This window comes from Neophocaena asiaeorientalis, unplaced genomic scaffold (assembly GCF_003031525.2).
Source record: "Neophocaena asiaeorientalis asiaeorientalis breed wild unplaced genomic scaffold, Neophocaena_asiaeorientalis_V1.1 scaffold297, whole genome shotgun sequence".
In the NCBI taxonomy this organism is placed as follows: Eukaryota; Metazoa; Chordata; class Mammalia; order Artiodactyla; family Phocoenidae; genus Neophocaena; species Neophocaena asiaeorientalis.
The window spans coordinates 1,821,053-1,848,857 of NW_020175435.1; the positions used below are offsets into that span (position 1 = coordinate 1,821,053).

The following is a 27,805-nucleotide window of genomic DNA, read 5'->3' on the forward strand; positions in this document are numbered from 1 at the left end:
ACCTTGTCAATTTTGCTTCTAACACGTGGGCCAAGTTCACTGAAGACCTCATTGCAGGTTGAAGCACTTTGCAGGGCTGGGACTCCGGTGCGTTTAGAAGTGTGGTTTTAGCATATTTAGCTCCTGTAGGAGCTAGTTTAATGTGGAGGAACTTAAATTGAAAGAGGACAGTCAGAGAACTTGGAGGGAAGCTCTTTCTGTCTGTCTGTCTGCCTATCTATCTATCTATCTATCATCTACCTATCTCTCCAACTACATATCATGACGTGCTTTGTGACCAGAGCCCAGGTAAGAACCAGGAGGAAGTTTGGGTGCTTGTTTTGTCTGTCCTATAGTTTTGGGTTGAGAAGAAGCTGCTCAAACTGGAAGAGATGCCACTCCTCCCACCTTACTGGTAAATGCCCTCTGTCACTGTACCTTTCTCTAGGTGGACCCATGTCCCTTCTTTCGCTATAAGCCCAGGAAGTAGCACAAGCAAAACCCCTTGCAAGAAGTGTGGTCCATTTGTAGAACTAAACTGAAAGTATTGTGCCTGGACCACTTTCCCAATTAATAGAATGCTTTTTGTTTGGTTGGTTCCTTTTCATTTTGAGACATTCCTAACTCAAATGCCCACCCTTAGTAATACCTTTTACTTTTTTGTTTTCTTGGTTAAATTTGAAGGATTGGAGAATGGTATACCCCAAACAGCCCTATACATCCGTATACCTATCTATCTCATCTATATATCTACCTAATTTATTTGTCTGTCTGTCTGTATGCCTATCTCTTTTTCTACCTACCTACATGCCTGCCTATCTATCTAGAAGTGACACTGCATGGGCACACGTCTAAATTTCTTAACCCCGATGCTTCTACTGCCTTGTTTTGAAGTCTAGGTCCGCATTATCCTGAGCAGAATGGTTTCTAGAGGCTTTCCTCATTTCTGTGGGTTTCAGTCATGCTCAGGTAAGACCTTGGATCTGTTAGAACTCTCAAACCTTGTGTGTCTCCAGCCCAGAAGAACAGAGCCACTTCCTTCCTAAACTTTGCATCAGATCTCTCCTCTCAGTGACATTAGGTTCAGTTTTGGCCAAAAAAAAAAAAGCCTCTCACTACTGAGCACATACTATATTGTCAGGAACACTGCCCTGAGAATTCGGAGACAAGAGTTGGCCATCATAACTGATGAGGGATTAGGAGAGGTGAGAGTGAGGAGGTGGGGGTATTCAGAGACTAGGCCCTTATCTTGGCTTTACAGGTGGGTGGGGTGGATTGAAGGCTGGGGACCGAGAAAGCTGGAGTGAATCTTACCAGATGAGAAGCAGGAGGAAGTGAATTGAGACAGGACATTTACAAAATAATGTGGTGCATGGCAAGTGCTCCGAATTCTTTGTTATCAGTTCCAAAGGGGAGCCCCTGGGCCAACACCATCAGCGTCACCTGGACATTTTCTGAAATGTGGATGTTGGGCCTCCATTTCAGGCCTCTGAGATCAGAAACTCTGGAAACGGGGCCCAGCCATCTTTTAGCAAGGCTTCCAGGTGATTCGGAAGCTTAGTGATGTTTGAGAGCCACTGGTGAGGGTTAGGGTATGGCGTGGGATGCTAGGGAAAGTAGGAGGCAAAGCCAGGGATGTAAGAGGGGCAGGCCTTGTAGAGCAGTGGGGAGCACTGCTAAATCTTAGGTTTGGCTGGGATTAGGGTGAGACAGGTGAGGTGCCTGGGGTGTAAAACATGAGAAGGCACTCGGGCTCAGGGGCCAACCCTGCCCTTGCTGAAGCCTGAGAAGTGAGCATCTCCTTAAATGTTTCACCCCGAATGCCTCACTTGCCTCACCCTAGTCCCAGTCTCGTATAGGGGTGCCCTTGACCTATTTTAAGTGAAGGAGAAACATAGAAATACGGAACACAGACATAAAAGCCCGCAGGATGACACATGTGAATCAAGAAATACTAGTTGATGAATATTATTGTATATGAGCCCAGCATTTAATACTGAGCTTTCTGGAGGTCAGGGCAAAAAGGAAAACCTTGTTGAATCACGTGGCCTTCATTTTTTCCCCCCTCAGTCCAGAACCCTGAGAATCGTTGGGTATTTATGGACTTTATCAATTTTTAGAAATCTTCTCTTAGTCTAATTTTTATTTTTAAGTTCAAACATGGAGTGAGGATATTCCCTTTTAATTAAAAAAAATTAATATAATCCTTTTATAGCTAATGTCTTTGTGCACACAGATTATTCATATCCTTGGGACTGTGGAATAGTTTTCATCTATAAATATAAATCTCATCTTTCATGTCCATTCCCCTGTGGGAAATTTAAAAGGCTTCCTTTATATCCTATGCAAAGATGTTTGTGTAGTTCTAGGAGAATTTATGCCTACAGGGTTCTCTTCAGATGATATAAGGAGCTGTCGAGTAGCAGCTTTCTGGAAACCTGTTGCATGAACGTATGGATCTTCTCATGTCATGCTATAAAAGCTGTTGACAATGAGAAGTAGTTTTACATGTTGAAAAAACTTGGAATATTTCAGGGAAACCTTTTATAGACTGAATGTTCTCCCTTAGTTTTTCTAAGCATTTCCAACATAGTTGGAATCTTGCTTTACTCCTCATTTTGCTTACAAAGTTAGTTCCTTTCTTTTTTTTCATGCATTTGTCTCCTTGACTCCCTACTTTCTCACAATGACTCAGGAAAAATAATTAATGAGAGTCAAAATAAGATGGATTGGCAACATCGGAACACATAGTTTTAAATCTCCATCACTGAGATGATCTAAAAGGTACCCATACAGTAATTGGCACCAGTAAGGTAGGCCTAGTACCAACACCTTGTAAAAACATTTTCTCAATGCCCCTATTTTTTTTTTAATATTTATTTATTAATTTATTTTGCTGCACCAGGTCTTAGTTGCAGCATGCAGACTCTCAGTTGCGGCATGCATGTGGGATCTAGTTCCCTGCCCAGGGATCAAACCCGGGGCCCCTGCATTGGGAGCACGGAGCCTCAACCACTGGACCTCCAGGGAAGTCCCGCCCCTATTTTTAATTTTAATTTTTTTTTAATTTTTTTTTGTCACCCAAGGGAGTGCTTTGAATTGTTACCCCGTGGTATTGGTCAGCATAGTTAGTTATGGACAGTGGCATCACTGAATATAACATTGCTTTTGATAACTGCAGGCTATGGCCCCAGCTTCTGGACTCTGTGCCCTCCTTCTTTACTTCTGACCTCTCTGCTATTCTCCCTGGCTTGGGACGGACAGGAGGCATTGAGCTAACAGGTCCACTATCCCAGGGTTTCCTTTGTAGCCACACCGGGAATCAGGGTACTGGAGTCCACATTGCTGTCTTCACAGCATGCCACTTGGCCAAAATCCTCAAATAATGCATGTGGCCAAGCTGCAATCTGTTTTTTATGTCCCAGGAAGGAAAATCTATTCACTGTTTTGAGAGTCTATTCCTAGGTCAAAAACTCCTGAGAATTCTGCACCTGTTGGAAGTGAGCAGACGCTCCACAGCCTATACTTTCAGTCTTTCTCCCTTTCTTCCCTTCCTTCCTGTGAAATTTTCGTGACCTGGAAGCATATTAATGTTTTGGAATCTGTTTCATTTTTACAAAAGCTAATATGTTTCAAGGTTAAATATCACACCTTGTTTTCACTAGTCATAACTAAGTTGCATGTTTCAAAAGAAAGTCACTTTTTCTGGGTGTGGATTTGGTGGGGTGAGGGCCAAGGAAGAGAACCTATGAATGAATCCACGTAGAAATAGTAAAAGGTTCTGATCCTCTGGGAGGAAGGAGAAAAATAACAAAACCCTGATGTACTATATTTTATCCATTATGTCTGCTGAGAAATTAGGGTCGGGACCCAGAAGCTTTGCTCTATCTCCTGGTGTTTGTTTCAGCTCAGGTGGGGTGGGTTTCTCCTTTTGATGGGTCATTTCCTTCTCTCCTTTCACATTCCAAGCTGCATTAAGATGACAAATTTCACATATAGGGCTCGGGCACGGTCATGAAAACCTGAGCTATTGAGCTAACAGAGTGAGTGCGGAGGAGTCGATTTATGGTGGGGAGAAAGGGAGCTTTTGACAAGCACAAAAGATTTGGATAGCCCAGATCTGCATCAGAGCACACATGGGATGGCCCGGATGCCGCCCACGACCACAGACCCTGCTCTTAAGCCTCATCACAAGTCTCAAGGGTGGAAGAGAAATGCGAAAGTAGTTAAGAAACGTCTTTAAAGCTCATACTCATATCCTAGACTGCATCGCTCGCAAATGAAACTTTTTTTGGACATAACCTTATAGTGGGCTTTGCAGAAATACTTAGGGTGAAATAAGTAGAATAATGGTCCTGTGTCCTTTTCTATCTGTGAACTGTGCAATAAATACTTCTCTTTTCCTACCCCGCTTTTAGTAAGAAAAAAAAAATCTTGGACAGCAAAGAGCAAGTCCATCACATCAAACATGACTGTGTTAAATACTAAAATGTTCAAAGTCCGACTGAGATAGATAAAAGCTTTGATGGAAAGTGGATATTTCCCAGGGACATTGCAAGCAATAATCCAGATGTTAGAGTGTAACGCAACGAGTGTCCGTGGATAGATCAGGAGCTCCAGCCAAGCCGGGCCTGATGTAGGCCTTTGCCTTGCCCTCCCATGCTGTTCCGCCATATGGAACCTATCTCTGGGCCCCCTTAATAACCAGCTTTGGATTCCATTTTCACAGAGCTCATAGAGCTAAGTGGGGCTGTTTTATGGACAAGTTAGAAGCCTTTCCAAGATAAACATCCAATTTGAAATTAGGACATACCAAGCCGCAAAATTATTTTAGGGCATATTTCATGGAAGCACTGCCATTTTTCTTAGGCAATTGCCAGACTGTAGGATGCCCTTTGATCCCTTGTGGACATTACTCCCTTCTTTATAAAAAGGATTTTGAAATAGTTGCAGTGTTTAGGGAGGAATATATCTGTCGGAACTTTGAAGCATAGCCATGGGACAGGTCATGCTTCAGCTTGTTGGTTGGCAAGTCGAACTTTAAGAAGAAAAAAAACATAAAAACGGAAAGTGCAGCAGGATATATGAATCAAAATCTCATTTTCTTTTTAAAGATAGAAATTTTCAGCCCGTGTGCTTACTAAGCTAATGTATTAAGTGTATCTGCATCTGTATGCACACATATAGATTATATACATATTTATATATGTATCTGTCTATATATTGTGATGGTGTTCATTGTTTTTAGCAAATATAAAATTACTTAACTTTATTTCATACACCTTCATTATTGAATATATTCTGTCCACAACCCAACTGCAAATAGAAGTTAGAGAAAGAATTGTTCATGTTTTCCAGAGGAGAGGGTTTTTTTCTTTTTTTAAAAAATTACTTATTTTCCCATCTCCCTTTCCTGCTCTGTTTCAGCACCTCCAAACCCCTGTGTGTATGTGTGCATTTGTGTGTGTGTGTGTGTGTGTATGTGCATTTGTGTGAATTCCAATTTCAAGAGAAAAGCAACACAGATATGAAGTTGGGAGTACAGATTTCCTTAAAAGTATTTTGTTTAAGGAAATCATAAAATGATCCAAACACTTGGCATTATTGCATCATTTATTAAGGGTGGTGGAGTGACGTGTGTCGGATGAGGTAAGCTGGCATGTAATTAACATGGCACTGACATACTGTTTGTTGTGATAAATTGTGACTAACTGGTCATCAAGCCAAGCAAATTGATGCCTAAATGATCTCGAAGATAGAGTGAGCAGATGACAGGAATGAATATATAGTGTTAGAAATTCATTGCTTTACTATGATACTCGACACCATCTACCTTCTTCAGCCCATTTGTTTCTCCCTCAAATCAAGCCGTCCACACTCTGTGCCATTTCACTTACTGAACGGAGAACGTGAATGAACTCCGCAGCCTGAACTGAATGCAGCCTGCAGATCATGTCGGGGGTCCTCACTCAAACAAACTAACTAACCATAAAAAGACACTGTTGAGACCTTCAGGGCATTTAACAGTATTAAAGGAATCATGGTTACTTGTGTTGAGTGTGATCATAGCATGGTTCTTATGTAAAAACAAACAAGGATTTTGCTTTCAAATATTTCAGGCAGAAAAAAATATAGTGAAGGGATAGGTGAAATAAGGTTGACAAAATGTCGAATCTGATAAATAAGCACATGGAGGTTTGTTGTTCTATCTTTGTATGTGTTCGAAAATTTACATAATGGAAATTAAAGTGTGCTTGGCCTCTTTATAATTTAATAATAGGGGATATTTGCCTTTTTCTATATTCTGTTTAAGGTGTGTGTGAGTAATACAATGTAGAAAAGGAAACAAAAATAAGGTAACAAGTTACTGAACCCCTACTGGGTCCCAGCCATGGGGCTGTGTTCTTTACACAGCCTTCCCTCTGCAAAGCTCATTTGGCTGGCTAGCCGATTACAGGCTATATCTGGAGTTGTGAATCTTACAGTGGTGTTAGGCTTTTTAGTCATAGCCCAAGGAATAAAGGGAAGTGGGGACAGATTCAAGTGTGAAGGATAAATTCAAAACCATAATTTCTAAATGCCCAGAGGTATTTTGTTTCCCTGAAAAGCAATGCCTGGTTCTTATATCTCTATTTCCCAGAATGCCTTTCTTCCCTTCCTACTGTTAAAATAGCAAAGGCCCAGCTGAAGGATTCCTACCAAAAAGCACATCTAGGTGGGAGTACAGGCCAGTGCCAAATGCAAGTGTTGTTCGAATTCATGCTTTGCTATATGTTTCAAGTCCAATGCTTGAGAAGGAAGTCACATAACTGTGATTGCAGGTTTGCAAAGCCAGTGAAGAATATTAACACTTTTACCAGGCAGGGAGTGCTATTTCTAATCAAATATTGAAAGCTGGAATTCCTCTGATCACCAAAGTCACACTCAAGAATTATCAGCAAGTTTATATGTTATCTTTATTTTTTGCTTTAGTCCTCTTTGATACGCAACCTCCGGCTCTCAGAGTTCTTGAAAAAGAACCAACTCTGGAACGGGATTATAAGTATAACTTTGTTGGAAGGAAAGAATGTCTCAGGAGGAAGCATGACAGAGATGTTTGTCCAGTTAAAACTAGGAGATCAGAGGTATAAAAGTAAGGTAAGTTCTGTCAGTTCCTTAAGGAGAACAATATCTTTAAGATTAAAACAATGGAAAAAAATATTTTCCCACTCTAAACTTCGCAAGAACAGAATTTATTTTTAACCCTCCTAACTGTATTAGGAGCAACCCAGAAAACAAAATAATTGTATAGCTGCAGTCTATTAATATGGATATTTGATTGCCTAGTATAATCTATTTTCATATACTAAACTAAAGCTAGAGAAAGCTTCTTAAATAATAGATTTGAATGCATGGCTTATTTTTGTTTTGAAAATAAGCAAACTATGTTTCAGAGAATGAGGGAAAAGGGTTACTAAATGCTTTCAAAATCGTATGAAAATAAAATGGTATAATATGTTATAGTTGGATTAAAATATTTGAGTTAACTAAACATGTTTTCAAAATTATGTACTCCGGGCTTTCTCTAACTTGTTGGTGTGAACACTAAAAATAGATGTCTAGTGCTGCTGGGGGTTTTTTGCTGTGATTTTTTTAAACTGTCTAAAAAGTATTAAAAGTGATTTGTTTTGACCGAAGGTAATGGCCTTTCTTAGCCGTCTTTAAAAATCAGTCATCTTATTCTGCTGATCCAACTTCCATTTAATTTTTAATCTCAGTAATTTGGTGTGGTTTTTATTTCAAAAACACTAGTCTCCAAACCATGGTAATTAATTAGTTTTACATAACTGTCAGACAGAAATATTTCCTATGTTTTATGGATTGAGGGAACTAGGGTACTTGAAAGTTAAGTCATTTGCCAAAAGCCACATAGGAAGAAAAACATCAGTGGAAGATTTTGAAAATAGGCCTGAGGATATTTGCAGTTTGGGCGTTCGGGTGTAGAGGACTTAACTGAAGCAGACTGGTTAGAAAATGATTTAGGGGGGCAAGAGGTTTTCTCTGCTGTACAATTTTCAGTGCAGAATCAAATATGAAATGTCATTTACTCCACGAGGAGTAGATAACTGAAGCTCATATTGAATCGTTTATTATAAGAAATGCAAAAAATTGAAGACAAGCTACAGCAGAAATATACAGATAATTATTTTAACCAGGCAGTTTTAGGCTGTACCTCACAGTGAGTATATCCAGGATGACCACAGCTCTCCACCAAGATTCCTTTAACGATCCAGGGTCAGGGTAAGGATTTATAGAAAAATTATTCATCACTAAGCACACGTACCCTTTTAGACTAAGGACAAGTGTAGAATTAGTCCAGTATCTGCTACGTTCCCCCTTGGGGAATATTGCACTTAATTTGTGGTCTAATAGTTTTTTTTTTTTTCTTCATGGTTTCAAAATGCCGTGATCTGATATATTTAGGCCCAATGATGATGAAAAGCAGCGTAAATGACGTTACGTGATGTTGGCTGTAGCTGAGGTCTGAGCAGTCCCTGTTTCCTCACACGGGGATACTTGGCCCCAGGATTTAATAGTTGGCCCTGAGGTCCTGATACTTAGTGGCCTGCGTTTTTGCTCACTTTTTATTCACAAATTGAATCTCTGTGTAATTGAAACAAAAATGAAAGTCCTGCCAATGAATCAAACACACAAGCAATTTGAAATCACTCTCGGAGAACACAGGAACACTTGTGGAGTTTTCAGACCACGCTTGTTAATTTTTAGGTTTGGCTGCAGTGGAATTTCATAGTCTTCCTCTCATTCTGGTGACGGGATTCAGTAATTTGGATTTAAACATAGGCAGCGGCCTACAGGTTACGGGTTTCTCATGTAATGCATCTGACAGATGTTAATTAAGACCCCAGAGTGTTAATTCATATAGTTCTTAAGCCAGCACTGAATGGATGTGCCAGTAAAAATGTTACTTCCATTTGATTAACCAATTAGTATCTTTCATAAGAGAGAACAACTGTAAAATGTCTATTGAGATATATTATATAGAGAGCATATCTCAATAGTCATTATTGTATGTGTGTAAAAATATTATTTAATAAATATATATATATATCAAAAGTATGTGTTTTATATATATATATATAAAATTTATGGTTTCTTTTGGGATAACAGTGTTTCTCCAAATTTGGTGGATACATTAGTGAGTCTGGGGAGTCAGCTAAACGAGTATGATGTTTTGCCAATTCCCGAAACCTTGAAGTCCCTTTCGTTTCCAAAAAGAAAAGTTTAACTTTATAAGAGCAATCATAACCGTAATTATGATCTCCTGCTGTTTAGAAATGAAATGAATGTGTAGTTGCTGTAGCAATGAATGCCATTTTAAGAAAATAAATAATATAACTGCATGTTTTCTAGACACTGTGTAAGAGTGCAAATCCGCAGTGGCAGGAACAGTTTGACTTTCACTACTTCTCTGACAGGATGGGCATTTTGGACATTGAAGTGTGGGGAAAGGACAGCAAAAAGCACGAGGAACGTCTGGGCACGTGAGTCTGCTCTGCTTTTTAAACGGCGGGAGATGTGTCTGCCTTGAGGCTGGTCTGAGGGAATATCTTTATCTGTTTGAGCTTAGAATAAAACTTCATATCCCCACCCCAAGGAGCCATAAGTTAGTTGGGCCCTAACCTGGGGAAAGTTTTTTCATTTTTTTAATTTAGTATTGATTACAACAGAAGAAAATTGTATGTGCCAGGAAGTCTCTAAAGAAAGATAATGTACCATCTCAGACTCTTTGGGAAATGTTGGTATAAGTGTCCAATGCACCCTATGATTTGGGTTTTGCTACTTAGTGAAATACCACATAATTTAGTAACACTGTGAAGCTAGGTGTCCCAAATTGATGGAAAGTTTTCAGTGTCCTCGATGAACTTTGCGGCAAATCATAATGAAATCTATTGAGGCCAGATTTGTTTTCTTTCTTTACTTTGGACCTTCCCAACTTAATTGAGGGGCTCACTCGTACATAATAAAAAATAGTGTAAGTACTGTTGCTTCCTTATAGGATTGTAGTAAGAATATAGTTAAATGCAATTGTGCCTGCACTGTGACTGCTCCAGTTTGAGCATGAAGGAGATGCTGGTGGAAGCGTACATCTCTGATCTTTCTGATAGCCCTGCAAGTTCGCGGTATTATTTTTGATTTACAGATGAGGAAATGGAGTGCAAGAGGTTTGCAGGCATCTTCGCTGTAGACTTCAGAGCAGCGAGTGCGAGAGTCAGGATTCTGTGTTTTCAAAGACCAAGTTTTTCCCACCAAACCACTGCCTTTTGTTCAGCCCATATGCATACAATTTGTCCACCAGTCCTAAGTATAAGCATTTTAAGGACTCTCAATGGCTGTTTGTGGGCTTTTTCAAACCAAGTTCTCTGGTACCCTGGGTTCAGGGAGATGCCTTGGGGTCACCCTTGGAGAACGGGGCTCTCCTGAAACCAGAGCATCTCCACTTTTACCTGTGCTCTACGTTGGTAGAGCTCCATTCGAGGGAAGAGTTTCCTGCTGAAAATGAAAGATTGAAAACACTCATCCAGTAGAACCCCTTCATTTTATAGATGAAGAAGTCCAGAGGCCCAGAGAAGTCATGTTTTTCCGTCAGCAAGGAATTTAGGGGCAGAAATGGGATGAGCCCCAGCTAACCCGATACCTGATGCAGTGCTTTCTCTGTGTAAAACACTTAGCAGAGCCTGGTGCACGGAACGTCGGCTCTTTTTGCTGCCGTTACCCTGTCCCACCTCAGTGGCTCCTCCTGAGATAGACAGGTTGGGAGTTTGGAGGCCATGGAACATTCCTCCCATGCTTCTCAGCAGAGGCACCTTGGCTCATGGGACGGCCGGGCATGTTTCAGGTGCCTAATAAACCTGGCCCTCACCCACCTGATGCCAGCTACATTCCCCAATTATCCTGTGGAAGACACACACACACATACACTGACAGCTCATCCACACATGTCCAAACACCTGCTAGGAGAGCAGCACTGCTGACTGAGACATGGGTGCTTTTCCCTCCACGTGTCGTGGCCCTGGTTACATTGCTTTGCACAGCCCTCTCATCCCCAGCTCTGTGCTGCTCTAGCAGGTAGTAGCCATGCTTCCTTGGAGATCTCCAGGGCCAGGTTTGTGTTTTGGGGTACCAAACTAGGTCATGTCACACTCTCCAACCCAGGAGAGAGGTCTTCCTGTGGTCAAGCATTTGACAGATTTTGCCTGTCAGATGCCTTACTAGTCTCCCCCCAACCCTCTCCCCAATGGGGTAACTGAGACACCTCAGAGTCTTGCCAGTGTCTCCCACCCTGGTCACCACAGTGACACCCCAGTGCCCTGCCAACACCCATGGTAGGAGGGTCAGAAACTTTGTGCTAGCCAGCAGAGCAGGAACAAGTCACGTAAATGCACAAATGCAAAGAACTCTGTGTCCCAAAGCGTTATCTGAATGGTGGGAATTTGGGCCCCCAGTGATGGATGGCCAGCGTGTTATTTTAGTAGGTGCAGAAAATAATGGCCTTTCATTCTGCATGTCATTGTGCTGTTATGTTTCTTTCACATAATAGGAAACGCTTTTCCAAATGGGTGTTAAGTTTCTTTACAGACACAAAGAATAATTGGAGATGTCCCTCTTATGTCATGTTTTGTCATTTATTATTTGAGCTATTTCCTGTTTGTAACTTAGATGTATACCTGCCCCAGTGGTCATTCTGTCCTTCCTTTTCATGGATTTTAAAGGATTTTTTTTTTTTGGTATCCTTTTCCTTTTTCCTCCCCTAAGGTACAAAAGATAACAAAAGTATCTCTTGGGAGTTGGCTACACAGCATTACCCTGAGTGAACTTCCAGGTGGGGTGAGACCTACCCTAAAATACATACTTCTTGTCAGAGTTAAAAGAGAGATTGTGCTGGCATATGTGTATCACAGACCTGTTACTTACTGTTCCTTCTTATTTGAAAATGTTCACTTATTGTTTTCCTGTTCTTTGTTGTAATTCTAAGCCTCAGTTATTTTATCTCCCAACTGTTGGGAAATAACTTTTTGCATGAGAAGGGTCTTTGACAATGTTGAATGAGTCATAACTGTCCTCAGACCTGTCTCATATTTTGTGTTTGGATAACACCTTGATGCTAGTAATTTAAAGTTCTGCATGGCCTAAGAAAGTCCTCTGCCGGGCAGTTTGATATGAGGGAAGGAATACCAGCCTTTGAGTTGTACTTCGTGGGCTGGCTGGTAACCACGGTGTTTGCTAGCTGCGTGACCTTGGGCAGTGACTTTGTTGTTTTCTGTTTGTGTAATGGCGTTTTCCACCAATTTGCAGGCCATCATGGCAATTGGCAGCAATGGCTCTTGTTGGTGGCTATTGTTATTCCTATTAATTTTGAGATTTTTTTTCTGGATGGTAACTATAGATCCCCACAACATTTGCAACTAAAATTGTGTCATTTAAGTAACTGAAACACTAGTTAAAATTCAGCATATTTTTGTTTCTTCAAAACAGGAGAGACATTTTTTATATTTTTTGGTAGAAGTGAGCAGTGACTGTCTTCCAGGACATGGTGGGAAGGACATTTGTTGACTGGAGATCCGAGCAGTGTCAATTATCCTGAACAATACTGGGTTTTGTAGCTGTGGACAGAAAGCTGGAGTAGTGGTCAGTTATGTGAAGAGAAATCACGTTGCCATTGGTGGGTTGCTGGCTTGGTGATGGTTCAGGCATGGCCCACCCCCGCCTGGTAGCCAGCCTCCTCCAGGCTCTCCTGAGTCACGGGGATCTTTCTGAAATCCCTTGTGTCATGGTCCACCTGTGGGCTTCCACTGAGCCACAGGTAACTCCTGAGGAAGTCAGGGCTGGTAAGATGAAGGTGCTTGGGAAAATCCAACAGCCCTCCCAGACCAGGGTGCCTACTAATTCAGCTGTTTATTCATGGACCAAAATAATCCAGTCTTTTGAGTCCATCGGTGGTCTAGAGACAGAATTTTTAGGGAGGAGTAAGAAATAAAGCTAAATATAACCTGCCCCAACTTTTAAACAAAATGGCAAGAGTAGAAATACAGATTAACCCCCTTGTCAACCTGTGCCATTTCAACATGATCGTATCACTTTCTTAAAGTATATTTTACATTTCCCTGTGATTCCGGAGATTAATTTGTCACAGAATATTCTAGACTTAATTTAGTTTGGAAACTTAAAAATGAGAATGCACAAGTTCATTTTAACTGGGCTGCCTCAGAGCCAATCCTCAGCCCCACGCGGTGCCTCAGAAAGTGGCTCTGACGTGCTACAAGTTTACTGGTGACTGTGGTGCAGAGGGGAATCAGGGCTAGAGGATTTCTTTGGACAGTCTGCACCCCATGTCGCTGATCTGCTTTTACAGCCAGGCATGACGCAGCCACCATTTTCTTCCTGTTCACCGCCTTCCTTAGCCTCTGAGATGTACAGCTTTTAAAACTCTAGCACTCTTTTCTTCCCCTTGCATTTAAGTGAAAAGCTGACCAGTCTATAATATAAAGCATAGAACTATGGTAATGAATAAGAGGTTAAAAGCTATCATGGCAAGTGGAACTTAAGCAGGTTTGGCTGACTGATATGGTAAAATTATGTGTTGAATTAAAACATTAAAATGCGGTGGGATTAATGGAGAAAGACAGGAACAGGAGGTCAGAAACAACGCTAAATCAGCACATTAACTGCCTGTGGGCCAGAGGGGCTGGCTTTAATATATGCAGAGAAAAAAAAAAAAAAGCTTGCAGAGGAAAAAAAAAAGTAATTTAGTCGTTGTTTCCTCCAGGTGAATAGAACCGCAGACTTTTCAATCTGGGAGGCACCTAGTACATATATTTATTTCCCCTTCTTTTTTTAGATAGGGGAGGAAATAGACACTACAGAATATTTAGTTGGTTAACAAAAAAAAAAAAAACCACTGACTTTATAATTTGGAGTTTTTGACTTGGAATTTTATTTTGCCACTGGGATGCATTTGTCCGTTCGTTCATTTTATTCAACAAATGTAGAGCATGTCGTGTATCAGACATCCTGCCAAGTGCTGGGGGTTCAGAGGTGGATCCTGTCCTCAGGCACTAGGTTGTGGGCAGCGTCTTGGGGGTGGAAGGGCAGCTTCCTGGAAGAAGAGAGTCTAAGCTGAGACCTGTAACATGAGTGGTGGTTAGCCTGACAAGGAGGAAGAACTTTCCAGGAAGATGGGACCACATGGACAAAGGCTTAGAGAGGAGGGAGAACACATTCTGAGAAACTGGAAAGGAACGAGAAGGGTGGGTGATGTCATGCGATCAAACTAGAGAGGAAGGCAGGAGTGAGGTCACAAAACCATCGGATTCCATGACCTCAGATGAACAGCAACAGCTCCTGGCTAGACACAGATGCATTAGTGCTCTGCTACTTTATGTTCCTGATGCAAGGCTTGTTATCGTAGTGGAGCTCTTTCGGACTGAATGGTCTAAGTTCTGACTTCGGAATGAGGATTTCCTGGTCACCTAAGGGCCAGTGTGTAGCACCTGCTGAACGATGGTCCAAACACGGTCACCCCCCTTGCCTGTGGAGTCACACATGATGCCACGGGAATAGACCTAATTTGCTAGTGCTCATTACTCATGTGTTTTACGTGGATGCCCTGAGCACGTGTTTTCCACATTGTTTCCTCAGATAGAAGAACAGTTTTATAAGTTTTATTGCTTTATCGGTTTTTGTTAACAAACGTGTCTTTAGATATGTTGGCCGGAGTCTCATGGGCCATGGTGAGTTAAAAGTTATTTTTTCTTTTAAATTACTCTTAGGTCAGTATTTCTTGATACCTTTATCAATGCGTTTGTACTGTCAGCTACCAACCTGGGAAAAAAATTTTAAATACTTCCATTGCTATAATTCACCACAGCTGAATGACTGGCATTTCTCCAGGTTAGGGGCCAGCAAACTAGGGCCCATGGGCCAAATGCAGATGGCTGCTTGCTTTTGAGTAAAGTTTTATTGGAAAACAGCCTTGTTCATTTGTGTACATTGTCTATTACTGCTTTCATGCTACAAGAAGAGAGTTGAGTAGTTGCAAGAGACCAGGTAGCCAACAAACTAAAAACATATTTACTGTCTTGCCCTTCACAGAAAAAATGGTCTTAGTGCCTATCACTTATTAATGTTGGTGTGGTTTTTAATGATCATTGGAACACTCATTATGAGAGCCCTTTAAACCACATATCTGAAAACTGAGTTTATTTTTCAAGGAAAATTTGCATATCCCTAGTAGTAAGCTCAGTTTTCATCAATGCTCATACAAGGTTGCCATTTGGGTAGAGCTTGGGAAGAAACTTAGGGGATACAAAATGGAAGAGAAAGAGAATATATAACAACACCTGTAAAATTCTGGAATCAATGAGTGAGCAAGTATTGTTTATAAGAACGAGAAGGAAGGGAGGAGGAGGTGTTTTGATTTGCCCAGGAAGCTGGGCTGGATCTCTTCTCCTAGGCATTCTTAGGGGCCAACCCTGCACTTTTCCCAGAACTGGTAACTAAACAGTTAACAGAAAGCCTTGGGAAAGAACAGCAGATTCTGTAGTGCTTCAGTAGCAACGAGAAAAAATGAAGAGACTGACCAAATTATTTCGTACTTTCTCAGGGTAGAATCTGGTACCCTATAGAAAATTAAGGAAGCAGCCCAGAGTCTCCTTTCAAGATTTTTTATATTAAACATGTCTTTGATGAATATATTTCAGAATGATTATATCTTAAAGATTTTAGAGTATTTATCTTTACTTGAGCCTAAAGAAAGCCATTTCGTTCATACGATACTTAACCTTTCTTTAGAAGATTCAGTGAGTATTGTGGTAAAAGTATTCTGAAATTCTGGAAGAAAAGTCCTTAATTTTTTTTTTTTTTTCTTCTACTGCTTTTGCTGATCATACAAGCTAGTTCCTAGCTTGGGGTTAATGTAAATATTTCTTCAGCCTCTGGCTAACCTCCCGAACATTCTGGTTCTCCTTCAGATGTGAGGATGAGCTGAAGCCATGGGGACTGAGGTTGAAACAGAGAAAAATGGGAGGCCTGGAGGAAAGGGTTTTGTATGAGATTCATTTCTTCTTACTCCCATCTTTCCTTCTGTCTTCCAGAATGTGAAAATGAATGGGGAAGCCAGGTGGATAGAGCAGTTCAGTTCTAGAAAGTTTATAGAAAGTCATCCTTAGAGCGGGCAGTTAACACTAGGGAGAAGGTAGCTTTACATTAATTCATAAGACTAAAGACATCAGTGTTTCAAGAATCAGTGAATTCATATGATGGGGCAGGGACCCTAAGAAACTGGGTCATAATCTATGTGCAGAAGGATCAAGGTTTAATTTCGATTGGCCTGATGCCTATGTATCAATTTAATTTGCTCTTTCAAGTCACTAAGAAAGGAAAAGTAAGTATTTGGTTGAATTCACTCATTAGTTAACTGGGAATGTAGAATCCATTAAGTTTGTCCTGAAATCCCCCATCTGGTGTTTATGGGGCTCTTTTATCTAAAATAGGCAAGGCTATGTTTTGTGCAGGGTTTCTTTCTTCGTTATCAAAATAATCTTTAAAACTGGGATAGGTGGAAAAGTTTCACGGTGGGCAGAAATGACTGAAAAGTTTGTGAAAATGTGTAATTTCTGAGACAAAATTCAATATTTAGTTTGCATTTCATCTGGGATGTGATTTACACTTGTTTAAGTTAATAAACCACTCTGTTCAAGTAAGCTGTGCCTTTAGACAGTCAGGAGGAGAGTGTGCAAAGTTACTGTAAATATGCTAATATGGCTCACAGTCTTTTTAGATGACTTTTTTAGAATTACTGTCAGGTCCATTTTGAATTATCCAAGGAAAAAAAAATATTATTTCCTCATTATACATCATTTTGGACTCCCAAACATTATTTGCTCTCAGAGATCCTCTAACTTTTCCTTTGTTCAGAAGATAAATAAAACCACCACCACAACAAAAAGGTAAACTTCAAAGGACAAAACTGCCATTATTAATGATATTAAAATGAATGTGTCATAAATAGGTTATTGCTACTTTGGACTAATGAAGGTAGTTAGAGAAAAGTCTTACAAATTCGGATCATTCGTCTTTCCGTAAGAAAGAGGTTTATTAAATGAAAGTGTATATAACAGTGGAAAATAATGCTTAGCAAAGTATTCCTAAGCAGATGAACTACTGCTATACTTGTTCAGAATTTGCGGGTACTTAGTTTTGTAGAAATGGCACAGTTAAAGCACTTGACATTTCTTTCTTTCCAAGCAAAATTAATTCCCCATTTACATACTTATGAAATATTTACTAACCCCTCTTTTCACAGTAGTGAACTTTAACTTTGAAATATCCCGTATTGCACAGAAAAAAAAATTTTGATTCAAATCATAGAGGGTTATTAAAAAAAATATATATATATATATATGTGTGTTTCCAGTAGAAATACTTGATGAATTTATTACATGCAAAAGCTCTAATTGCCACCTCTTCTGGTAACTGGAATCACTTTTGGTAATTAGGAAGTAAATACCCACATATATTTAATTTTATAGGTACATATCACTATTAAAATATTTTCTGTGGTAAAAGCTGGTATAGACCTTTAATATTGATGTTTTGGGGGCAAGGGATTGCAAGCTTTCTTTTAAATTTATTAAACTGGAACTTTTTCCATATCCATGTGGCTCAAAATTGTCTTTGCTTTATATATAAAGTAAGTTTACCTATTTCCTATTATCTGCAAACTTACAAAGTCCATTGATGATTAAGGGTAAGAATCCATTCCTGTCAGACATTCTGAGGCCGTGCTTCCATTTTTAAATAACGTCTTGAATAGTCATCTTATTCAAAAACTAGAGATGGCAAATGAGAATGAAAAACACACACTACCCTCCCTCACTCCGCTCAGCCCTGCCTACCTCACCTACCTGCACATAAACAAAGCAAGTGTGGTCCAGGCAATCCCAGACTTTTCGTGTCAAAGCAAATAAATGGCTTAGCACCTCAGCGCCCCCCTTATGGGTGTTTGCTTCTGTATTTAAATGTGTTTGAGGTTTTCAACATCGCCAGAACATTGACTGTTAAGAGGCAGAAAACATGCAATTTATAGCAGATGGGTGCAGCCTTTTCTGGCAGTGCCGCCAAAATGGGATCAATCAGTAGCACTTCACGCTCCATTTGTCTAACAGAAACCCACCTGGGGAAATCCTGTGGAACTATGCCTATTAGGAAAACACCTTAACACATTTCTTTAAATAAAAACTGGCCAGTCGGCATTAATCTAGAAGAAAGTGGTTTCTCCATTAACCCTCTCCCGCTTGCAAAGCTCCTATCTTTTCTTCTTTTTTTTTTTGAACCAATGTCTCTTATTCTCTTTGCCGGTAGAAGACCAGCCAAGAGCAGCCCAGAGCAGCCTTCTAGAGCCGGCATCCATAGTGTTGAAACTTTGAAACTGTTTTCTTCCTAGTTCTTGATCTCATCGTTTCTCTGCAGACCTTATTTGTCAAAGATCTGCTGCTTCTCAGGTTCATTTGCCACTTTCTCCACGCTGCCTTTTCTTTGTTTTTCTTGATCACTTTCTCTCCTTCATTCAGGGTGTGTTAGGCTGGGATGGAGTGTTACCAGCCAGGGGAGCCCTTGCAACCTTCACTACTCAACCAGCCCATATATAAATGTGTCTCCAGTAGAAATACTTGATGAATTTATTACATGCAAAAGCTCTAATTGCCACCTCTTCTAGTAACTGGAATCGCTGGATTCTAGTAACTGGAATCGCCCATGCCCAGACAGCGTGAGGTTTCGTGGGGAGGATGAAATGAAAATCAGGTGCTTTGGAGGTTCAGCAGCTGCCACGCGTTAATCTCTTTTCTGTCTCTGATTCCTGCAACTTCTCCAGGTGTAAAGTGGATATCTCAGCCCTCCCACTGAAGCAAGCCAACTGCCTGGAGCTGCCTCTGGAGAGCTGCCTGGGGACACTCTTGATGCTGGTCACCCTCACGCCCTGCGCGGGAGTCTCCGTCTCAGATCTGTGTGTGTGCCCCTTGGCAGATCCCAGCGAGAGAAAGCAGATGGCCCAGCGATTCGTGAGTGTTTTGCCTTGCCATACCCCGTCCCGACCCCCGCACCCGCCCCCACTTCTAAGTTGAAACAAAGTCTATGAATTGAAAAACTGCCTCCAAAGAGATCTTTGTCCAAAGTTTAATGGTATGTCTCCTAAAACAAGACATCAACCCTAGAGGTTAATGCATTAGTGAGAAGGTGACAGTAGATTATAGAGTCTGCCTTCCTATTTTAAAAGCCAAAAAAAAGGTATTTGATTTTTTAGTATCCTGGATCTCTTTGGAGAAAATTGAAATCCTCAAGGGGGCAAAAGGTTGTTTAGCATGTCTGTATATGTAAATAAGAATTTTATTTTATTTTTTTAATTTTTATTTTGGAATATAGTTGATTTGCAATGTTGTGTTAGTTTTAGGTGTACAGCTAAGTGATTCAGTTATACGTACACATATATCCATTCTTTTTCAGATTCTTTTCCCATATAGGTTACTACAGAATATTGAGTATAGTTCCCTGTGCTATATAGTAGGTCCTTGTTGATTTTCTGTTTTATATATAGCAGTGTGTATATGTTAATCCCAAACTCCTAATTTATTTCTCCCCACCACGTTTTCCCTGTGGTAACCATAAGTTTGTTTTCCAAGTCTGTGAGTCTGTTTCTATTTTGTAAGTAAGTTCATTTGTATCATTTTTAGGAATTTTAATATAAGTTCACAAAGGCTGCTTTTTAAAAAAAAACAAATATTAATGTTTGCCATGTTGTAGATACTTTTCTAGAACCTCTTAAGATCAAGTGAGAAAGCACTTGTGCCTCATAAAACAAAGCCAAGCTGCAGACAGGCATGAAAGACTTATCCCATACTACCCTGGATAAGAGCAGTTTGTGATTTTTGCCTAAGTACTTGCAATTTGCTTAAAAGTCCACTCAGCATTTTTAAATCAAATGGCTTTGTCCTTGTCATTATTTTTTGTGCTCTGGCTTTCTAGGTGTCTTTATTTGCATTCTCGTTTTATTCCATCTTCTTTGTGAATCAATACATTTATTTTATTGCCACACACACGAAAGGCACGTTTTAGGAAAGTGGCATGGAAGTGAAGCAAAGATGAATACCTATTTAATGGGAATATTATTCTCAGCATAAACTTTAGTGCCTCCAGACTCCTTCACTGTGCAGGCGTATTGATTAATTGAATAAACCTTTATCTTCAGGAGTACAAAGCCTAGCCACACATCTTAATGACAACACAAGATTCTGCATGCAAGGTAGATGTACTCTAAAGAAGTTTTGACAAAATCCACTTTTAATATTCTCTTTGATGACTTTAGTTAAGCAAGTGAAAATAAAACACTTCCCCAAACTTTTCCACGGATAAATGGCACAATTTACCAAATTCATGAGGACTGTCATGCATTTATAAGGTGACATTAGGTGAGATCATAACGACGGCTTTGAATAATGTCTCAGGATTCGAGGAATACTCATTGAAAAGAGATTTGAAGAGCCAGTAATCAAAATAAAAATACCATTTTATTTTATTTTTTTTTTGTAGCTAAGGAGCTGACCAGCATGCTAGAGGGAAAGATACTGTGTTACAAGACACAAGTTGCAGACCCCTGGATTTGTGTTTTAGGTTTTAAGAATAGATAATCTTCAAAGGCATCTTGCCTCTAAATTATGAAAGTACTTTATCTCAGATGTTTCCATTTTAGCTTAAACACTAGTTTTTTTTTTTCTGTTTGTTTTTTTTAAGATTGAAAATACTGTTTGAAGAAACAACTTCCAAAAGTTCTTAGGAATGGTGCTTCCTAAGGTTTATGTTAGGCAAACCTTAGCTATTATTAAGCTTTTGTTATTCTTTCCTGAAATGCCTAAATAACAAGGATTTTACTACCCTTCCATAAATCCCTGGGGTCCACTTATCACAGGTTTTCAGTTATCTAATGATGACGGAAATACTGTATCCAAAGGTTTGAAAGCAGCATCTTTTTCAGCAAACGTGTTTTGGAGGCAAGCAAAGAGCATTTATTTGCTTATCTCTTATCTCATGCACAATTTCTAAAGAATGCAATGTGCATAGACATCTAAATATTTCTATACATGCTTAAGAATTATCAGTAGATATATTAGAGCTTTGGCACATGCAAACTAAAAATGAAAGTAAATGTGATTACAGAGCAGTACTAGATGCTCAGTCTCTAATGAGCTGGCTGTAACATGGACTAGAAAATTCATTCCATTTCCATCCCTACTCTCTTTCTGGTAGTAATAAGTATCTATAGAGGGTCCAAGTTTAGTCCTCTGATATCCATACAGTTTGTTCTAACTAGGTCAGAATAATGTTGCCTTTTCGGATGATTTAAAAGTTTCATTAAAGAGAAAGGGGGAAAGGAGAATGAATGTAGTTCTACTCCCATTTTCCTGGTGGGATGTCTGTACTATCGCCAGGGGGTGATGTTAAAAGTAGATTGCATGTGCTTTGTAATTTGTTTATTTTGAAAGGGGAGTTAATTAATTCTCAGTCACTTTTAATCTGGTTGCTGCAAATGTCTAAGTTTCCTGTTGACTGATGCAATGCACATTGGAACTTTTCTTAGCATTGCATGAGAAAGATGATGATAAATCTAGGAGGTACTTCCTATAGGGACTTTTTGGCATTAAACAGTATATTAGAAAGCTATGTTCATTTGTGATCTACTTTTCTCCCCCCCCCCAGAGCTTACAGAACTCCCTGAAAAATATGAAGGACGTCGGCATTTTACAAGTGAAGGTTTTAAAGGCGGTAGATCTTTTAGCAGCAGATTTCTCAGGTATAGAAAATTTTCATCTTTTTATTCATTTTTATTTATTTCCTGCTTTGAAGTGATCTGGTGGCAGAAATGTTTTACTAAGTAGAAGCATGTACAGAGCAATCATACTCTTTCAGTCAGAGTCACAGAAGAAAAAAAGGTGCAGACAAGTTCTCTCACTTCACATTTTTCGCAAAATTATCTTTTTCAAGTAATTTTCCTACGATTAGATAATGTGCTAGTCCATTTAACTTTCACATATATTTGCGGATGATTCATGTCGTGACTTCTTTATTTGTTAAATGTTTGGTCAAGCTTTTCTACAGGTCCTCAGAAGGCAGATTTGACTTCTTGCAGCACTGTGTATAGACAGTGTTTTATTCTTCACAGGGTACAGTACATGGGGTCCTAAATCTGGCTGGCTGGCACTTCTCTGTAACAGTAGCCAAAGTCTTGGCCATGGAACCACTTTGCCATTGCCATTGTTTTATACAAAATTTCTCTCGGTGCTTCACTACCTGGAACTTATAGACAGAGGCTGGAACTGACATGCTTTGTGCTGAATTATGCTTGACTATGGAGGAGAGTAATCCAAACGTTCCAGTGTCTGATCAGAGGATGCGTCTCCACTCATTGCCGAATTACCCCCTTGTACTGACTAACAATTTAAGCACCTATATGACAGATGCTATTTACCAAGTAAATTGATGAATATGAAGACTATTACACAACATGGATCTATCTATTAATGCAGTAGTGCATTTTTGTTGTTGTTATATCATAATTTTAGAATGTGGTCTACTCTCTATATTTGTGTAACCTCTGAACTTCTGAGTTTGAGGTAGCTCAAACTCTGGAAAAGAGAATGTTAATTAGAAGCACTTTATATTACAAACATGATGGGATATATGAACTTAGTTTAAAAAAAAAAAGAGTTCTCCTCAACCTCCTTCAAAAAATGAACCAATGGAAATCACTACTCTGTAAGCCCCCCAAATAAGGTGATCTCAATTTTAAGGAAATGCCTAGTGAGAATATCCAAAAATGCTTTTTCAACCAATATGGATATATAAATTCTCAGGGTTGTGGATGAAATACTTCAGTAATGACTTGTAATATTCATCAGTTTACTTGCAAATGTTTATATAGTCTTAGATTGATTTAGAAATTTTCCTTCTGAAACTTACAGTTTATGAAAATGCTTAATTCAGACGTTTCATGTGCCTTTGACAGTAGTTTTTTCATCACTAAAGCACATGTAGAGTTATCGACCAGTTTTCCAGAGCAAACTGTGTTTTACTTCCATCTCAGTGTTTAGATACAACACTGTTTGAATCTGTGATTGTTGATGTCTCAGTAAACGTTGTCTCCGGCGCCAAGAACTCATTTATGCTTTCAAGCAGTATTTTCAAATATTCTTTCTGTAGTTGTATATTTTGTGTTCGCCAGGAACTAATTGAAATGCATTAAACGTTTTTTAAAAAGGCTTGTGTACAACTACATCCATATGTGGAAATACTTTTTAAAAACTTACCTTATTTTTATGCTTCCTATCAGGTGACTTCCATAAAGCACCCCCAAAACTAGTATTGATGGAGGTTGTTTCAGGCCAATGTGAATTCTCCAAAGAGTACTTTGACTATTAAAGTGTATAGGAGAGAAACCTGGAAAATGTAAGTTTTTATAAAGATCAGATGATAAGGCAAAACCCACTTTTCAGAAGAATAATTTTGGGGCAAAATGCTACCATTTTGTCATTTTCTTTATATTCAAGATATTCAGTAGATAGTTTTGGAGTGGATGAAGGTGGTGAGTACCTGAGGATTCCATTAACAAAAAGCAGTGGTTAGAAGCCAAATAATGCTAAGCAATTTAGCTAAATGCCCTGGTGTTTTACTATATCTGTATTATTTATGAGAAAATCATCACTCTTCTGAATTGAAGCAAAGATCCTTGTCATTAGCTAAGCATGTCTTTAGACCATATCGATCTTTATTCTTAGAATCAAATTTCACAGTCTAATGTTCTTTATAGGTTGGTAGCCTCATCCAGTCTCTTCCAAACCAAGGTGTTGCTTTAGGGCAAGAAAGTGGACCTAGTCCAGAGAGTTGTAAAGTAACTTTTCTATGTGAAAAAAGAAGTGGATTCAGGTTGCTGTGAGGTAGCAGTAGAGATGTAATTAATGCCTCCGAGATGTTAGCGATCACATCATATAGTGGCGACTCATACATTATTGCTGTTATTATTGTTACCAATTCACTTGATATGCAGAAAAAAAAATGCCAGCTTCACTTGATCATGGATCAGAAGAGGTACTCATCATTGCCAGTGCCGGAAACATTTAAGGAATAACTATTTATACCCAGCATTTTCCAGTCAGCCTTGCCTTATAACTGAGTGTTTCATCGCACTTGCTCAGGGAACAAAGTATTCACTCCTGCAAATTAAAAAGAACTGCATTTACTCTGAATAACCAGGCACATTCGCAAAGAATGGTGGTCGTTTTAGACAGCGCGAAAGGCAACATTCCAACATTCCTACATTTTTTCATGATAGTTTTGTGTTTTTTTTTTTTTTTTCTGTAATTGTTTGTTTCTTGAAAACAATACCAAATAACCATAATAACTGATGCTTCAAGTTAGATTCAGGGACTCTGATAAAACAAAAGTCCATGGGAGCAAATCTTGGCAGTGGTCCATACGGAGGTGAAGGTTACGGTTTGCAGAGTGCAGGGACCTTTTGTCCTAGAGGAGAAATGAAAGCACTGGGCAGCCCTGCGATCAGTGGTTTGCCAATTTTAAAGTTATCTATATATTTGCAAGTAGCAATTAGAAAAAGAAAATATCAGTCACTTATGCTAATCGGATCAAAGTTAGGTGGATATTCCTCATGAGTGGTTATTGATGTTATGATTATGTAGCCATAAAAATAAATTAAACTTGGGGGACATTGAATCCTCATTACTTTGCTAGTACTTTAGAATATTGGAATAATATATATCATATATATAGATTATATATATACACGCACTAAGGTGAACTTCTTTGCAATTAAAAATTTAACTTTTTTATATAAAGAAAAAAATTAGTGTAGCTTTCCAAATGATATAAGATATTAATAACCTAAATCTAGATATGTTACCAATATTAAGATATTTATAAAAGATAAAGGCTTCAGTGTTCTATGTGTAGAAAAGATAATTTATTATTTTTGAAACTAATTCATTCTTTTCTAAATATGCTTATCTATTGTGTGATTGAACCTACCTTAGAATTAATAAATTTAAATTTATATATAGTTTGGCATTTTTGTGTGTGTATCTGACATTTGTTTGTATATAAGTGAGAAGACTTTTTATTTTAAAGAATCGGAGGTAATTAACTTCTCTTGCAGTCCATCCCTCTAAAATTGGTGAAAGATATTTTAATGTTCTCTACAGCCAATATGAGATATGGATAGCCATACACGGTTATTCTAATAGAAAAGCCTGTCAGATATTTTTATTAAAGCATTTGTCTCACAAACACCTTGTGTCCAATGTAACCTAAAATTTTTAAGTAATAGGTTATCCTCTCTGATGTCAGTTCTTCTGTAGTAAACAAGGCCATAGCCTTGATTCACAAAACAGATGATAAATTGTACTTTGAAACTCAAGGTGAGCACAGCTGTTTGTAATGTTTAATGAGACCAACATACTTCACTCAGCTGCCGCTAGTCTTAGAACTCAGCTGTTTTGAGAAGAAAGCAATAAAAACCAAACAAAAACAATGCAGAGTTTGTTTCATAGGCTATAAAAAGGTAATCAAGTAGATAATAGGTAAACAGAAAAATAGGGAACTGAAATGTTTTCTGATTAGAATTGTATTTCAGTACAAATGGCAATGCTTATCTTACCTATTGGGAGATCCACCAGTGAAGAGTAGGAAAGTATTTACTGTGTTCAGCGCATACACGGAGAAATGTTCTGAATAGCCTTGTTATAATTGATAGAATATTGTGGGGAAGCTTCCAGAATTGTACAACGGAGGGGCTCCTTCCGTGTGTCAGTACTGAAACCATCACGGCCTCTATTTGCATAACGTACCTGCCAAAATTCAGCACTTAGTCAGTGATCCTTCTCTTATATTCTTAGAATCAAAATGTGGGTTTCACACATCTTCCTCCCTACTAATTAAGCTTTCTGTATATTAATTTTGTTCTAAAAGAGTTCTTATATATTAACACCCTTCTCCTTAACGAATCTTCCAGTGGCAGGATGGGTTATTCTTTAGTCTCCCTCCACTTTATTCCTCCACTGTGTTAACACCACCAAGATGACCCTAGCCGTTAAGTATTCTGACATAAAATAGGGGCGATAGAAGCTTAGGAGAGTTTTCTTTACCTCATCATGCCAGCAGTGGCAAAAGAGCAAGGAGAACAGCATTGCAAGCCCACCTCCATATAGAATGATAGTAAGTGTTCTAACAACATAGCATAATAGGGTGTGGGTCTCAACAGCCCTTCTTTTCATATAGCACAATCCCATCTTAATTTTTCATGTTCCTGTCATAATACACTGTATGTCATGATGAGAAGCTGGGGAATTATCAGGAGGCAACAAAGGAACAAAACTGGAAATAACCATCTTTCCTCCCAATTTGGAGTTACTGTTCTCCAGGGGTCTTTTTTATCATTGCGATATTTTGTTACGTTTTGCCATACAAAACCCACCCATAAAACGCAAAAATTTTCCAAATATACCTGGATTTTTTTGACTTCTTGGCTGTAAAATTGTCACTTGGACCCTTTCTCTGTTTCCAATGTGAGTAAGACAACTACCAAATTAACAGAATCTTGTAATTAGAGAATCTTTATCAGAGGAATGGAAAAGACTATGTTTTCAAACAAAAAATATGGGTTATGGGGAAGTAGTCTTATGTGATAAATAAGCATGTCAGGAGCCATAACAGTGCCTGATCCAGGAGAACAAAGACATTTAATTCAAGAACTCCATACTTCTTTTCAGGGAGCCCAGTGTAGTTTTCCAAATGCTTTTTGAGTTTGTCTTAATTTAAGAAAAGTCACCTTGGTGGGTAGATCTAGTGATCTACAAGAAATGTTCATTGAGCATCTACTACAGATCAGACATACCTACCTGTAGGGAGCTTGTGATCACTTCACTCTTCCTTCTCTAGGGGGCAGTGAGCATCACTGATGTGGATGAGGGCCTTGCTCAAAATTGGGTGGCATTTTTAGTTGAGTGATTCTTTGGCAATGCCATTAGGAAGAGCTCTCTGTTCCACACGCAGGGTTGCTCTCCCATGACTGGTAAAGTTCTCCATTCATTCATTAAGTACACGATCCCTTTCCAAGAGACTGAAACTCATGCTTTGGGTAAATTAATCTTCAGCTCAATAATTTATTCACTGAAGATGAAAATTATTCCCCATTTTATTTGCTCTTTATTTTTATGGTAGCTGCCTTTCATTTTAACCCCCATGTATTATGGTATAGAAGATGTATAGAAACAGATGTGTAAATCTTGGTTCTACCACATACCAGCCTTGGGTCCACTTAAGCCTCCAGCTTCTCATGGGTATTTTGAGAGTTAAATTAAAACCTAAATGAGCATACCTGACACATATTACATGCTCAATAAATGATATTCTCATTCTTTATTAAATTTATTTTTTTAGAGTACAGTTGACCTGGGGAATTTCACAGGTTATTGTCTTCTTGGTATTTTGTTTATGATTTCTCTAATTTTAAATAATGTTGGAAATATCAGCATTGCTAATCACTTTTAGCTTTTCAACCACTTTTAGAAATCTATAGTTACCACTATGATGTTTGTTTCTGTTTCTATTGCCTGATAAAGGTGAAGAAAAAACATGCTTCATGGTAGGAAAATTCTCATACTTAAACCAGTTTAGTGCTTGTATTCACATTTTGATAATATGGATAATA

At 38.9% G+C, this 27,805-nt stretch overlaps 1 protein-coding gene across 5 annotated transcripts in view; it reads left to right on the forward strand.

Moving 5' to 3' along the window:
- MCTP2 (multiple C2 and transmembrane domain containing 2) overlaps nt 1-27,805 on the forward strand; it is a 243,719-nt gene that overhangs the window by 108,897 nt on the left and 107,017 nt on the right. For 4 of the 5 annotated variants that reach the window (XM_024767708.1, XM_024767710.1, XM_024767711.1 and 1 more), the window contains 4 exons: nt 6,952-7,116; nt 9,391-9,521; nt 18,911-19,097; nt 21,787-21,880. In XM_024767708.1, the coding sequence (XP_024623476.1) occupies nt 6,952-7,116; nt 9,391-9,521; nt 18,911-19,097; nt 21,787-21,880 (577 nt within the window). Of the gene's footprint in view, nt 1-6,951; nt 7,117-9,390; nt 9,522-18,910; nt 19,098-21,786; nt 21,881-27,805 lie in introns of those variants that run through there. The other variant, XM_024767712.1, reaches the window with a different exon arrangement.